Source organism: Pseudonaja textilis, chromosome 2 (assembly GCF_049901715.1).
Source record: "Pseudonaja textilis isolate UNSWEBS1 chromosome 2, rPseTex1.2, whole genome shotgun sequence".
Taxonomy (NCBI): Eukaryota; Metazoa; Chordata; class Lepidosauria; order Squamata; family Elapidae; genus Pseudonaja; species Pseudonaja textilis.
Window position 1 is genome coordinate 101257728 of NC_141991.1, and position 12309 is coordinate 101270036.

A 12309-nucleotide genomic window follows, 5' to 3' on the forward strand; every position below is an offset into this window, starting at 1 on the left:
AAAACAATATTCCATAGAGAAATAAACTCTTACTTTTAAACATTTTGTATATTCCCTTTAATACATTATTAACTCATAATATTTCAATTTTCTAACTCAATTTCAAGTACCAATATCTACAATACAATCTTATATACTTTTGCAGAATCATATATTAAATTATAATTTACCCTTTGTCTCTGAAAAAAAACTTTTTTTTAATATCTTGTTTTAAACCTTCATGGCTTCTCTTCCCTTTTTCCCTTCCTTTCTTATCAATTCTAGTCTTTTTACCCCTCCACCCCAATCTCTCAAATTCCACTTTTTTGATTTTCCCTCTCTGTAGTGTTTCTCTTTTCTGTTGCTTTCTGGCATTGTATTGATTTTTCATCTTATTTTCCCCTTTCTTGGTTGCTTTTTTAGGTTCTGAATTCTGCATTTTCTTTCCCCCCTTATTCTTTTCAGCTATGATTTTTTTGTCTATTGAATACTTCCTCTTGAATGTATTGTCCATTAAATATGGCTTCTCCTTCTTCATCCCAATCTTCTTGTTCTTGTATTTCTTGGTAAGTAGAAATCGCCATTTCCATAAAACGAAAGATAGATCCAAGAGAGTCCTTGCCTTCTTGTTTATCTTGTTGTAGCTTTTGAAATTCCATTTGTAATTCCTGCACAGATAATGCCATTTATTATTATTATTATTATTATTATTATTATTATTATTATTATTATTATTATTATTTAAAAGAGCAACACAAATGTTTCTAGTCTTTCAAGAAATAGTTGCCCAAAAGTCACAAAGTCACAAAGCAATCCAAAACAAAGCAGACTGTTCCATTAACACTTTCTTCTTCTTCTTCTTTTTTTTCCCCCTTCCTTCTGGGGTGAAATTCAATTAGACCATTTCAAATAATTTTTTAGAAGCCTTATTGTCATCAATTTCTAATCTTATAAACTTCAAGCAGTCTTCTTCAATAAAGTCTTAGGATAATTTTTTTTACCTCTTCCTTCCCACTTATAGCAATAAAATTTTAATTTTTAATTCCAATGTTCCAAAATCTTTTATCCCCTTGGCTTTAATTTTTAGGTTTATTTATCTTCTTAGCCCAAGCAGGTTTTCCAGATTTCCATCAGCTACTTCCGTAAGGAAGGAGAGTGAAAAGGAATAACTTTCCCTTTCACTTTCTTTTGCCGCTTACACAGTCTTTCTGGGAACAATGTAGCAATAGAAAGGCAAATTCCAGGTTTTAAGGGCTCCTCATTGTCCCGGCTCAGCCAAACAAAAAACTTTCATTTTCTTCCTCCTGCACTTTCTTATCCAGCTGCAGACTTCTTTGTGGCGGCCATTGCTGACTGCCGCTCAACCGCCTTGGGAAAAGGGGGTTTTGCCGGCTGGGGAGGGGGTCTGCAACACCCCCCAAACCCTGTCCGGATCCCCCCTGTCTTCAGCTGCCTCTATGGGGCAGCTATATCCCGCAAATCCACCTGGATCGGGGGCACCTCAGTAGCGAGCGCAGCAGGGATCACGCAGAATTGCAAATCCCTGCTGCTGCCAAAGCCTTGCAAACCGGAAGTCGTGTGGTATGTCAAGTTTTATGTGCTTCTACAAGCAGGGTTCTTTTTCTTTGTTTAAGAGTCAGAGAGTTCCAATTATTCATTTCAACCTACAAAAATGGGAAGCTTTTTAAAGTGGTCATTTAAAAAGTGTGTTGTGAGAATCACACTGCATTCAAGTGACAATTCCTTTTGCTCCTGATTAGTTCATATGTTGCTACCAAGCAATCAAGTTATTGATGATACACAAAGCTTCAGCACTGCTTCTTTTGAGATAACTATGCTAAGTTGTAACTATTGGTATTTCAGAGGCAATTACTTTTAAGTCTTCTGTAATTGCCCAGTTTTCCTTCTACTATTTCTCATAGTAGTAACTAAGGAGAGAACTGAAGAGTCTCTTTGAAATTCTTTGATTAGGCCAGGGCTGTCAAACTGGCAACCCCTGGGCCAGATGTGTCAGTGCTCCAAAAAGCCAAAAAATACATCGCGATAAGTCATGATATGTCACATGATGCAATTGAGTTTGACAGCAGTTATTCTATGCTGATCTGGGTGCTTGGGACTTTTTGTTCCCTTTTTGGCTAGTTCATTTTCTCATTTGCACAATCTACAGACATTGTTGATATCAATGTGTCTATTTATGGTTAATTTGTCAGAGTGCCAGGCTTCTAGAAATTCCCTAGCATTTTCTGACTTGACTTGGTTTATGATGGTCACACTTTCCCAATGGAAACTATGGCTTAGCCGGTCCATATGTTGTAAAATTAAAGAATTTCCATCATGTCTTCTGACTCGTAGTTGGTGTTCATGGATGTGATCTACAAGTCTTCTGCCTGTTTGTCCTACATAGTGGTTATTGCAGTCATTACATTGTATGTTATATAATTTGAAGGGCTTTAGTTGGTTTGTGGGCTGCACTGATTCCATGTGGGTGTAATAATCTGTTGGTGGTTTCTGAGATATTCTTGATGTATGGCAGTATAATTTGCTATGTTCTGTTGGTTCTGTTACATTGGATTAAGTGATCAGGCACTTTTTGATAAAGTTACGTGGTTATCCATTTTGTAATGACAAAGTGAAAACAGAAGTGTCTGTAAATTTATTAAAAAGAAAAAAAAAACCTGAAATATCACATTAGCACAAATATTTAGACCCTTCACTCAGTACTTTGTTGAAGCACCTTTGGCAGCAATAACAGCCTCAAGTCTTTTGGGGTAAAAGGCAACAAGCTTTGCACACCTGGATTGGGGGATTTTCTGCCATTCTTCCTTGCTAATCCTTTTAAGATCAGTCAGGTTGGATGGTGACTGTCAGTGGACAGCCATTTTCAGGTCCCTCCAGAAATGTTCAATAGGATTCAAGTCAGGGCTCTCTAGGACATTTACAGAGTTGTCCCTAAGCCATTCCTGCATTGTCTTGGCTGTGTGCTTAGGATCGTTGTCATGTTGTTTATACTCATGTGAATAATGTTCTTATACAACTTACAACCTTGCGGGAGATTAAGAGAATAAAGGGAAGGTGAGAGAGAGAAAGAATTTCACCTGTTATCATATGTAGTGGACTTGCATGAAAGCAAGGAACTATTGAACAAAAATACATATATGGTTGGAAAAGATGATTAAACAACATATAGATCTGAAGCCAGAAATATTTTTGTTGGGTATAATGCCAGAGGGCTATGATAAAGGGATTGCATATTTAGCCTTGCATGTATTGACAGCTGCAAGGATTGTATTTGCACAATACTGGAAAAATGAGAAAACTCCATCAGATGATTAGATGAGGACGTAATTTGGAAGATACAAGAGTGTGCAGAGATGGATAAATTTACATTAAAAATTAAGGACAAAGAAGACACAGAATATTACTTAACATGGAATAGATTTTATGGCTGGTTAGAGATAAGAGGTAGAAAGTAGGCAAAGGAAGACTACTATTATGTATGAATTAAATATAAAGAGTGTTTATAATTATAAACACGTTGATATAATTAACAGAATTATAAACAAGATAATATAAAGAGAAATCTAGTTAAAATGACTCTGTTACATCATCATCATCATCATCAGTAGTAGTAGTAGTAGTAGAGGAGGAGGAGGAGGAGTAATATAATACATGTCAATATCTCTGTTTTTGTCATGCCCCTGTCGGAATCTGAATCTGGAGTGGGAGTGTGGCTCCGTTGGCTGTGGAGGAAACTGGGGAAGGGCAAAGTCCAGCTGGGCAGAGCAGGAAAAAGGGAGAACAAGGGAGAAGGAATTCAGAGGAAGACCCTGGCCCACTCTCTCTTCATTCTGGGGCTTGCAGAGAGGAATGGAGAAGAGAGCAACGTGATTTGCATAGCTTACAGGGGAGGAAAGGGCCCTGATTCCCTTCAGTAGGTGCACCCAGGAAGAAAGTTTAAGAGACATGCAGGCTGCGTGAGGCAGCTACTGGGAGCAAACGTGACTTTATCTTGTGTTGACTTTGCTTATCTGTATTCCTGACGTCTTTCGAACCATGTGAGTTTTGCCATGCCTTCACATCTGGAATACTTGCTCCTGTCCTGCTAAACTAATTACTTCAGTTTGGCTTGATTGGACTTAAAGTTACAGGTTTTTTTGACCCAGTTTGGACTTGATTCTCTGCAGTTAAAGGCTGTTCCTTCAGGAGTTTTTTTCCCACCAGAAGGTAACCTGGATATTGGGAGCAAAGTTGGAGCCATTAAAGGGACTCTTCTTGATTATCTGACTGTGTTGCCTTTGTGCCACACCCCGAGTCATCACAGTTTTCTTCTTAATTTTTTGTAAATGATATGCCCTGGCAATACACAGTATTTAAATGCTTATGAATAAAAATAAAACATATACTAAAAAAAGAGAACAAGACAGAAAGTATTTCAATAGACCATAATCTATACAGATACAATATTTGAGAAGAAGACTGATGAGCAGATAAAAGCAGATCAAGTTGCAAAGCAGGTAGTGCAGCTAAGGGTTATTCATGTAAATGACCTCTCTTTTGCAGTTTTACTAGACGATACTTTAAAATGATAAGGGATTAAAAAAAACATATTTCTCTGACTATAAATCTATCAGGATTAAACCAACTGCCTCCAATGTATACTGGTATGAATTGTGACCACTGTTATAAATTATGGTCACCGTGATTGTGAGGATGACAATCTGGAGAAGGCTGAACTAAATTGAAAGCATTCACATTTTGCTTTCTTTCTCCACATTAACAATATGGAAAAATAAATAGTATGATATTTTTGGATGAGCAAAATAGTCTCAATAACATTTCAAAATAGGTAGCTGTGGTTGAGGAAAGAAAAAAAAAAACAAAGCCAGGAGAAGGACTTCAGAAATGATATTCAGATTATTCTTTGTTTTGGATATTCATGGATTCATTCCAAAAGATTGTGAAGACATGGAAGATTTGCCAACCCACTTGGGCAGTGCACTTCTGGTGAATTACTTAGGAATCTGTTTTATAATCTCGTGTTCTTAATAAGGTGTTTCATGGTTTGAAGCTTCTAAGAGCCTAGGGGAACTAGTTAGCATAAAAATCGCTTGGACATACAGATGAGCTGTGTAATTTACTACACAGTAATCCCAATTCTTTGCCATAGATTTGGGGAGTCTTTAGATTTTGGTTTGCTTTACAATTTTTGTGTCTGAAATATATCAAGTACACAAGTAACCAGACAATAGTTTCTTCCACTAGGACTTGTATATGAAACATGCAAAATTGTAGAAATCTAGTATATGCTGTTCTTGTCAATCTTTAATCAAATGTAAATCTAACAGTCTCTTTTAGAAGTATTTGATACATAGATTCTTATTTGAACCATGGAACAGGAATAATATTTCCACTAGTAAGGAAATTAACATATGAGGAGGTTGTTTTTCCCCTTCTTTTCTTCCTAAAAATGATTGTAATTCAAATTACTTAGATACTATTTTTATGGAGATGATGATACAACATACATTATTAATCTTATCTCTTAGAGAAGACTAATAAAATTTGACAACTATGCATTGTTATTTGGTAACAATACTTAACAATGTTTGTTCTATTTAAGAGTGTTTTCAACATTCATGAGAAGACAGACCTTGAGAAATGATAAACTTTGCCCTGAAAGAAATATCACATCCATCCTCAAAGCTTGTTTTGCCACTTTCCATTCTCTTACTCCATTGCCGTTTATTTCAATTTTGGCAAGTTATTGAGAATAGGGGACTGATTTATTAACTATAGAATTAATCTGGAATTCTGAAATAACACCCCCCACCCCACCCAAAAAATCCAGAGTTTTACAGAGATTTTAATATCGAAGGAGAATGGACTGGAACCATATACCTCACTAAAAATTTCTCCAGAATTGTTTCAGATCATCCTAGAATCTGAGTTTGCCCTAAGTCAAAGCATAACTCTATTTCTGCTAACTTTGCTGTTATTACAACGCTCTATTAACATATAAGGGGTAGAGTATATATTTGTGAAATGCAGTTTTAAACAACAATATTTTATAGATTCTTCTTTTTCTCTAACCCCAGAGACTTAAAAGGAGGTGTTTTTTGTGAAGCGCCTAAAGAAACAGATTTATTCTGAAATATGGGCTAGGTTGGAAAATAAGCAAGTATTCCTTTCAAGGAGGCAATGTCTTTCCCACAGTATACACATTATAAAACTGAACAGGTCAATAGAATAAAATCAGCCAATTGATCATTCTGCCTCCTATCTGATTCAAGGGAATAAAGCAAATGTAAGGCACCATTTGGAATCCATTGGTATATCTGATACACTTAAGCATATATAAGCAATTCTAATCTGTTCTGTTCTGGACTCATAACTTCAACACAGAAATACGTAAAGGAACAAATAAACAAACATTGGCCCACAGCATTACATATGCTTTCTTTTCTATCCCTGTTTATCGCATGATTTTGACTTAGTAGTTCCATACTGCAGGATGTGGTGAGCAGAGGATAAATTTAGTTCCGAACCATAATAGAAAATAGCATTCCCAATATAAGAGTCTTACTCAGGGCCTTAGACTGGAGGATCACCAGAATCCCTTCCATTCCTATGGTTCTGTGACTCTGTGATTCTAAGATTATGGCACTATCATTCTTGGCAAAAAAAAACAAAAACCCAATGATATTCATCACTAAGATAGAAATGACATTTCTCATTTTCTTCTTTCTATATTCTATCTTGTCTAATTATGAAAACCATAAATTATCAGTTGTTTTTGTTTCTGTTCCATGCAAAAAATCTACAAGTGGGTTTCCAGTGATTAATGTAAAAACTGTTTTTTCGCTGGTCAAAGAAATCAATTCAGTCATGTTAGCAAGTTTCATTATTTTTACCAATCATGCTTCCATTATGGTGATGCCAAATCTTGCCATTTTGGGCCTACAATAATTTTGTTGCAATTAACATGCACAAAATCAAAGTTCCATACTTTTTCCCCAATAGTTTGTCTATCAGTACTAAAAGAAAAATATCTGGTCTTAATTATATATTCATCTTCAAAATCCTCTGAATCGGTATTTCTATATTTAAACCCAGATTTTCTAGCTGTTTTACCTATCCGCCAAATATGATAAAAAGTTTCTTCTGTTTTCTTCACATATCCAACATAAATTTGAGCTGCTTTTGTATGTTCTAGACAATTTTTCTGGTAATATATACCAACACTACTGCATTTTATACAGATTTACCTTTAAGGTTGTAATATGGTGTAAGTTTCAATCCTTACAGCCACACATTTTCCCAGTGTTCCATCTGTATAACCACAATATCAGCCCACTTTATCATATATTCTCATTTGTTGTTCTTCTGCTTCAAATTTCAATAAAATGTATAATATATTAGCAATTACATCTTTATTTATTATTATTTGTACAGAATTCAGGCTTTATTATTTGTACAGAATTCTATTTCAGATTCAGTGTTACAATATTCAAAACCATATTTTGGGTTACTTTAAATCTTTCTAGTAATTAAATCATTGATAACTATAACCTTCTACCACCAGTTTTTCTTTTATTTTCTTTTACAACAAAATTCCAGTATTTCACAATAAGCTAGTTACTTCCTTTATTTCTTATCTATAAAATGCTTTCTGAGATGAAAGGCACACAGGTGGTTTTGGGCACAACCTGGTTTTGCATCTATGACATACTCTCAACATGGCACATCTAACATAATGGTTTTTACAATCTGTATTAAGCTTGACCACAAATTTCTTTACCGCCCAAATCTCAAGTCATGAACTTCTAACTCCAAAAGCCTATTTCTCAGCAATGCTTATTCTTTAATCCAAACCAAATAGCAAGCTGCAAAACACAATTTCAAATCAGATAACCCCAATCTGCTTGTTCCTTTGCATCTTGTAACATTGTAACCATACCCATTTTGATAACTGATACAACAATGAGAGATCTAAATTTTTGTGGCAGCGAAAAAATGCAAGTTAAAAATTGAGCTCTTTTGAACTGCATCATTTATGATATTTGAAACAGGAAATTCCGGTTGGTGGTATTCCTTCTGCTATTTGTTGAAAGGAAGAGGATGGGATTAGGGAGAGCAGCAAGTATAAAATCAGATGTTAATGTGGAAAGGAACTATTTGGGCTACTACTGTGGAGGACAAGCCTGAAGTACATTGCTGAAAGGTAGGTGCACTGTGATCATTCCACAAGTGGTCAATATTGTTACTGAGATTTCACACTATTGGGGTGCAAAGACCATGGTCGATGTTCCTATTTTATACAGAGTTCAGTAGACTTTGCTGTCCTTCAGCGTGAATTACACCTCAAGGCTATTATTGTTACTGTAAATGCAACAATAGGTTTCTCAGTTGTTTACCAAAAATGCATGCACGTCTTTAGGTTGAGCTTCAGGCTAAATGCAAAGATTGCAGTTTTCTGAAATGTAGAAATATAAGCAGTGATTGTGAATTAGGAACAGACAATCTTAAATTATTAGCCAAAGTATAATTTTTATATTATTATATTTTTCATGGGCTATTTTAAAGTGAATCTATAGTGTATCATGCTTGACTGGATTTTGTGACTATTGTATAGACAGCTTGCAAAAACAAACACTCAAGGCCTATGTGACATTGCTGTATTTTGCTTCAACAAATGGATATCAGCACAAATTCTTTGTCACAGAACAGATGGAATATGATTTGCCTCAATGAGATACTCCATGTTGCTTCTGGAGCTTCATTCTGTAGTTTCAGTAGCCGCAAGAAGAATGCACAGAAGGAGTTCCCATCACTTTCTTCATGTATGAGAACATCCCAAGACTGGTCAATGCTGGTCTTGCTTTACTTTGAGAAGAGGTGTGGGTGGGGAGTGGAGGTGTCATTGTTTTGAGAAGCAACTTCATAGGGATACTTTCCATGCACCTTCATGAAAGCAAAAGTCCCTTCAGAACTTTGTCTATCCCTGTTAACTTGTTTCCATGAATGCTCTGGAGGTTTTATTAGCATTAAAACTATTAATCTTCTCCTGCCCTGCATTATCTTTAGAAAAGCCTTGACATGTAATTCAGGCTGAAGGACAGCAAAGTCTATTGAACTCTGTATAAAATAGGAACATCAACCATGGTCTTTGTACCCCAAATTCAGTATTGTAAATCAGGGGTTGGAACCAAATCTAATGTGCAACCCATTTTTGAACTTCAACTCTCACCGTCTCTTATTGTTGACTATGGTTACTATGCAGTCTTAGAATTGAAGTCTAAACCTTTGGAAAGTGCTAAATGGTTGTCCCTTCTCCTATAGCTTCATTGTCTGCTCATTTGTAAATGATGAGAACAGAAAGTGAACTCATTTATGGGTTTACTAAAACAGACCCATTAAAATAAATTCATCTACTTATTTCTTTTGTTGACTGATCAATCAACAGTTGGTCTTGTCACCACAATTTTCTTATTGTGGAAATCTATCAAATACAGCTGCTTGCCCAGAACATGCTATCTCCCTCATACTCCCTCTACTAGCAGCATTTTACATTCTAAATCTACCCACAATCAGAAGGTACCTATTTCAATCTGGACACTTGGTTTACCTAAATAACCTTTGTTTAGTAATAAACATGTCATTAGAGCAGGGTGGCATGATGGTGTAGTGGTGAAGATGCTCACCTCCCAATCGGAAGGTAGAGAATGCAATCCAGAGGTGGTATTCAGTAGGTTCTGACCAGTTCTGGAGAACCAGTAACAGAAATGTTGAGTAGTTTGGAGAACCGGCAAATACCACCTCTGACTGGAGATTTTACAGTATCCTTTCCCTGCCACGTGCACCAAGCCACACTCACAGAATGGGGTAGTAAAAAAATTTGAATCCCACCACTGGTGCAATCCTAGGCAGTGGCAGATCTGTCTCTCTCAGGGTGCAAAGAGAAAATATCTACTATGAACTCGATGTGGGTATTAGGAAGGGCATCTGGACAATAAATTATCACTTCCATTCAGTTATCCCAACTCTACTCTGAATAAAAGGATTACAGGGTGATAAAAAGAAAAAAAAAGTCATTAAAAAAATTCATGAGTGTGCAGAGATAGACAGCCTAACCAAATTACTAAAAAACAACAAAGATAGTGAATACTAAAAAGTTTGGAACTGTTGGTATGAGTGGTTAAAGAAAAAGCCACATTTGACAACTAAATAAGTTATGAAACTTTGAAGAACATGCTTTTAATCATAAAGTATTCTGTAAAATTAAAACATTAAAAGAACGAGGAAGGTATTGTAACAAGGTAGATCACATCAATGATATGGGGTAAAAGAAAAAAAGAAAAGAAAAATGTAACCAATGCTCAATACCTGCTGCAAAATGTATATATGTATATGATATGTATGTATATGATATATGTATACGTATATGTGTGTGTGTGTATATATATATATATATATATATATATATATATATATATATATATATATATATATATATATATTTGTTTATAAGTTTGTTTGTTTCTTTTAAATCTTTTAAATATATGAAACTTAAATAAACTTTATTTAATTTAAACAAAAAAGAATATTCCTTCAGCCTCTCCAAGTTTGTTTATGGGATTTAAAACATGACTTAAAATAGCATTTCATGTTTGTGATTAATTGATAGCCTGCAAAAGTAGAAAGAAAGCTTGTGGAGTTGAAGGGAGAAAACTAGAGACCGATCACATTGACTTTGCCTCTGTCATTTTCTGCATGCCACAGACTCATTTCCTACCCCAAAGTCTCATCTCTTCTACTCCGTCAAGGCACGAAGAATAAACATGCAGGTAGAGCTGGTACCTGGAGCAGCAATATTGTTGGTTCTCTTTCTGGTCACACTCTGGGCCTTCAAGTTTCACCAAGCAAGAGGCAAGCTCCCTCCTGGTCCCAGGCCCTGGCTCTTTCTGGGGAATCTACTGCAAAAAGATGTTCTGCCTCTATTTAAAACCTATGCAAAGGTAAGATAGTATTTGATATGACTCCTTTCTTAGTAGTTTAACAATCATTTCCTATATTTTGAGAATATAATGCAAAGCAGGTATTCCAGCACTACTAAAGATGCTTCCAACCCCACTTCTGGCAGGCTTGTTTTTTGGGTTACAGGGTTGTTGTTTTTTCGCAGAGTAAGTGATATAATTATGAAGAACAGAATGTTGTACAGGACAAAGTAAATATAATGTTAATAGTTTATAGTAACTGTTCTTTCCCAAATATAAAATTGGATTCATACATTGTGCCATAAACTATCATGTCTTTTGTCTATTGATGGCTTGTATGGCTTTGGGGAAATCCAGATTGCATGGATTAAAAATCTTAGTTCTGGCTTTGTGAGATTCTTGAACCTTGACTGTAATACCTTATTCAAGCTACCATGGTGAATAAAAGTATGGTTAGTATGACATGCTCTTTCCTCTTTATTTGAATGTTCTATTCTGGAAGTATTTACTATGTATGTATTCATTTACTATGCTGCCCATTCCTTCCAGACTCTCACATTGTAGAGCAATAATAACCCATATGGAAATAGCCCTTGGCTTACAACCATTTGCTCTATGACCATTACACCAGCACTGAAAAAGGTGATTTATGACCAGTCCTCACACTTATGGGTGTCCCAGCATCCTAATGGTCATATGATCAAAACTGGGGCAATTGGTATGTATTTATGATGGCTTCAGCATCCTGAAGTGATTGCCATTCACAACCTTGCCCTGCTTAGCAATAGAATACACATTACCTGGCAGTCACATAACTGCATTTTGGGTGCTCACAACCAGCTCACGTTTATACCTGGTTGCAGTGTTCTGGAGTCACTGGTTATATTTTGCAACTTTTTTGGGTCATTTTCTGGAAAAAAACAACGAGTCATTGGATCAGCTGGATTCTGGCTTACAATCAAGTGATTCATTTAATCACCAAAGTAATACTGTTAAAAATGATGTCATGGTTGTCCTAAAGGTGCTATTTCAAGAGTTAACTGGACTTGTTATTTGAAGACATTTCACTTCTCATCCAAGAAGCTTCTTCAGCTCTGACTGAATGGTGGTGAATGATATTCATAAATCCTCATTTGCATACTTTTAGAGAGTCATGGAGGCCACTTGGAGGTTTATCTGTGTTCTCAGAGTCTCCTGAGTAGTGCAAATGGGTTTGGAGATGTCTTGGAATTGCTGAAAGGACAGTGTTGTAGACTGGTGTTAGATCATATCATATCATGTCATATCAACAGAGGGGGAGGGATTTTGACATAGGCCTGTTTGATCCCTCTTTCAA

General features: G+C 35.9%; 1 protein-coding gene across 1 annotated transcript in view; it reads left to right on the forward strand.

Annotated features, from left to right (window-relative positions):
• Nucleotides 1–10673: 10673 nt before the first annotated feature.
• Nucleotides 10674–12309, forward strand: part of LOC113437261 (cytochrome P450 2C23-like) — a 30797-nt gene continuing 29161 nt past the window's right edge. Inside the window, exon 1 of the mRNA XM_026702181.2 lies at nt 10674–10994. Within this exon, the coding sequence (XP_026557966.2) occupies nt 10818–10994 (177 nt within the window). The 5' untranslated portion in view covers nt 10674–10817. The remainder of the gene's footprint in view (nt 10995–12309) is intronic.